The sequence below is a fragment of the Haplochromis burtoni genome, unplaced genomic scaffold (assembly GCF_018398535.1).
Source record: "Haplochromis burtoni strain Fernald_Lab_line unplaced genomic scaffold, NCSU_Asbu1 Contig_846, whole genome shotgun sequence".
NCBI lineage: Eukaryota > Metazoa > Chordata > Actinopteri > Cichliformes > Cichlidae > Haplochromis > Haplochromis burtoni.
The window spans coordinates 104,496-107,998 of NW_024583207.1; the positions used below are offsets into that span (position 1 = coordinate 104,496).

Genomic DNA, 3,503 nt, shown 5'->3' on the forward strand with positions numbered 1-3,503 from the left:
GGCTGATGTCCATTGATGTTCACTAGTTCACTCATTTGCTATTGTGAACGGTGCTGTTGGAGCTACCACACAGTTAGTCCTTATATATTTTGTAGGTGGGTGGTGAAGGGGCCTAAAATGCTCTGTTTGAAGCTGGAGTCTGATTGGAGGACAGGGTGGAGGTAGAGCGGATCGTCCACTATTTGAAAGGTTGGTGGTTCGATCCCTGGCTACTCCAGCGTGTGTGCCAAAGTGTCCTTGGGCAAAATACCGAAGCATTAGTTGCTCTGTGTGTTTATCGAAGTGTTAATGTGAGGTTAAAAGTGCTTAGAGAAAAGCACCTGTGTGGAAGAGACTGGTACTCAGGCACTGGGTTAGAAAGCACTGTGAAACACATACTCAGAGAAACCGAACATTTTTCAGCAGACACTCTTCTTAAGCCTCAGAACGAACTAAAATGTGCTTGCTGTGGATTCATGTAAACTCTGAGCTGAACCAAAGGTTGTTTTTTCAGAGGAGATGTCCACGCTGTAGCATCACGGTGCAGTCGTGTCGCGTTTCCGTGGTTAATCAGTGAGACGACTCCTCTACCAGAGGATCACACACTTTTCATCCACGTCAGATAATTTTCTCTATAAAACAGTGAAGCGATGGAAACATTAAGTGCTCAGGACTTCCCCGAGTCGCCACTCAGTGAGCTTATGTTGGAATGTCAGTCATGTGATTATTACAGACCGCCGAGAACGAAATTATAGAGCAGCCGCACACACGTGCTAACACATCAACACCAGCAGATCTGACCAATCGCAAACAGGCTGATGATCATCCCACTCTGATAGATGATTGACTGTCAGATCAATAACCTGCTCACTGTTTAACAGACCTCACGCACACACACACACACACGCACACACACGCACGCACACACACACACACACACACACACACACTGACTGTAACAGTATCTGATGAGGTTCCTTCCCACGAGAACCCGACTGGAGTGTAAAAATGCCCGAGGCGAGGGAGATCGGCATACACTGGCACACAAAGAGACATAAAGGTTTGGGAAAAAGAGGAACAATAAAAAGGAAAAAAGTAGGAAAACGGGTGAAAAAGAGCCTCGTGGAGACGAGGAAGAACAGGAATGTCAAGAGAGGGGAAAGAATGAAGGGAGGAGCTTAGGAGACGCTAATGAAAGGGGGAGAGAGGAGGAAACATTGTTTGAATGCTTCGGATGAGTTAGAGGTAAGAAAGACGAATAAAAGCACGAGAGAAGCTGGGAAACAAAAGCATAACGAGAAAGGGAAGAGGAGAAAAGCTGAAAGATGAATAGAGGAAGTAAGAAAGTGCATTAACAAGAAAAGGAGGAAGAAAAGGAAAGATGGAGATGAATGGGAGAAGATGAGAAAGGCAGAAACCGTAAAACAGAAAAGAGAAGAAAGAAAAGAAAAGGCAGTTTAGAGAGTCGAGGAAAACTTAAGGACGAGGGGAAAAATAAGCGGTGAGGACTTTATGAAAACTGTATGGAAGAGGACAGAGAAGAGAAGAAGAGGAAAGGAAAATGTGTGAAGGAAAAAAGAATGACGGGGGAATGGAAAACTGAGGACTGGAAAAAGAAGAGGAGGGAAAGAAAAGAGCGGGAATGAGGAAAAACCCGGCTCGTAAAATGAAGGGAGGAGTGCTGGGAAAGAGGAGGAAAAGTGGTCTGAGCAGCCTGGATGTCCATGGAAAAAATGGATATTAAAACCACAATAAAAACAGTAGAAACACGACTAAAGGATCAGCAGAAAGACACTAAAATTGACAAAAGTAGTGAAGAAACCTTCTGTGCTGTGTGATTTGGATTTTGTTCTGTATGTTTATGACGATTTTTTAAACCGTGCTTTCTCATTGGCTGTCCTCAGGTGGTGGGCGGAGCTGAAAAATGGCGGGTGCATCAGTGAAGGTGGCGGTGCGAGTCCGCCCGTTCAACTCCAGAGAGATAGGACGCAACGCAAAGTGTGTGATCCAGATGCAGGGAAACACCACCTGTAAGAATGACACACACACACACACACGTTCTGTCCTTTAAGATTTATGGGGCCCCTCGTTGAGACACTAACCTGAAGACGTCCTCACAGGATCTGGAACATACAGACGTCCTCAAAAAGATAAAGAAAGAAGAACAAATAAATTAGAAACCATAGAAATATATTACAAAGGTTTTTAGATAACGAGAGGCCTGTCACTGTCCTCATAATAAGACACAGCATGATGAGGACACACCACTGGCTAAGAGAACAGAGTTTTTATGATCACCATCTCATTATGATGTAATGAGGATTTTTATTGTGACCTTGAATCATAAACTGTGTATAACATGGATATAGCCTCTACACATATTAAAGCTTCAGGTGTAGCATTGTGGCAGCGCCCATGTTGGTGTTTTGGAGGTTAATCTTCTGTCACGAGCGTTAATGAAGTTAAAACTGACCTTCAATTTAAATGCTGTGAACCTGCTCGTCGCAGAATTAGCCATGAAAGTAGCTGTGACATCACTTTAATGTGACTAAAGAATAAAAAAGTCCCTGAACTGGAATAGAAATAGCAGCATTTAGCTTGAAGCTAACAGTCACTATTGATTTTAATAAATAATGCTGATGCTCTCCTTACCTAACCCTTCTGTGGGTTAGGGGCTTTTATGGCCTCAAAGTTCCCATGGGAACGTCATGTGACGTCTGATCCTATTGCTGCATAAACTGACAGACACACACAGCCTGTTTATTAATAGACTTTGCTGCAGCAGGGCTGTTATTAGCAGCTGTGTGTCCATCTGACAAATACTTATATGCAGAGCCCGTCATATATTCTGTGAATGCTGGGAGTGGTCACATGCAGATATCCCCACTTCAGTAGTGACACTTTGTTGCCTCCACATTTGAAAGTGAGGAGAAAAGAAATAAAACTGGAGTGTGTCCGCAGACTTCTCGTCATGCAGTGAAGGTTGTTTCTTTTATGATTCTTTCCAGGCATCTCCAATCCCAAACAGCCCAAAGATGGAGCCAAGAACTTCACCTTTGACTACTCTTACTGGTCACACACAACGGTGATAACACACTCTCTCTCTCTCTCTCACACACACACACACACACACACACACACACACACACACACACACACACAGAAAACATCAATAGTATAACCCAAAATCAGTGATAACAGTGTGTTTGTGTCCCTGCAGCCCGATGACCCCGGCTTCACCTCTCAGACACAGGTGTATAAGGACATCGGAGAGGAGATGCTGCTGCACGCCTTCGAAGGTAAGACTGAACGCCCTCTCAGAGGTCAAAGAAGAGCCCGACCTCTATCTGCTAAAATGGAAATATTTTTTTTATTAAATTCTAAATTATTTTGGCGGTTTCGGTCCTCCACAGTCCAGCTCCAACTATGTAGCTAATGAGACTAATGGTGACCAGTAACAACGCTGATACTTGTTACTCTACTGATACTGATGTGTAAAATGATACTGTTGTTGCTGATGATGA

General features: G+C 43.7%; 1 protein-coding gene across 1 annotated transcript in view; it reads left to right on the plus strand.

The window, feature by feature from the left end:
* Window positions 1-3,278, plus strand: part of LOC106632537 (kinesin-like protein KIF1C) — a gene marked incomplete at its 3' end in the record, with an annotated part of 27,605 nt that extends 24,327 nt beyond the window's left edge. Inside the window, 3 exon segments of the mRNA XM_014330519.2 lie at window positions 1,884-2,009; window positions 2,988-3,064; window positions 3,200-3,278. Of these exon segments, the coding sequence (XP_014186005.1) occupies window positions 1,904-2,009; window positions 2,988-3,064; window positions 3,200-3,278 (262 nt within the window).
* Window positions 3,279-3,503: the final 225 nt, after the last annotated feature.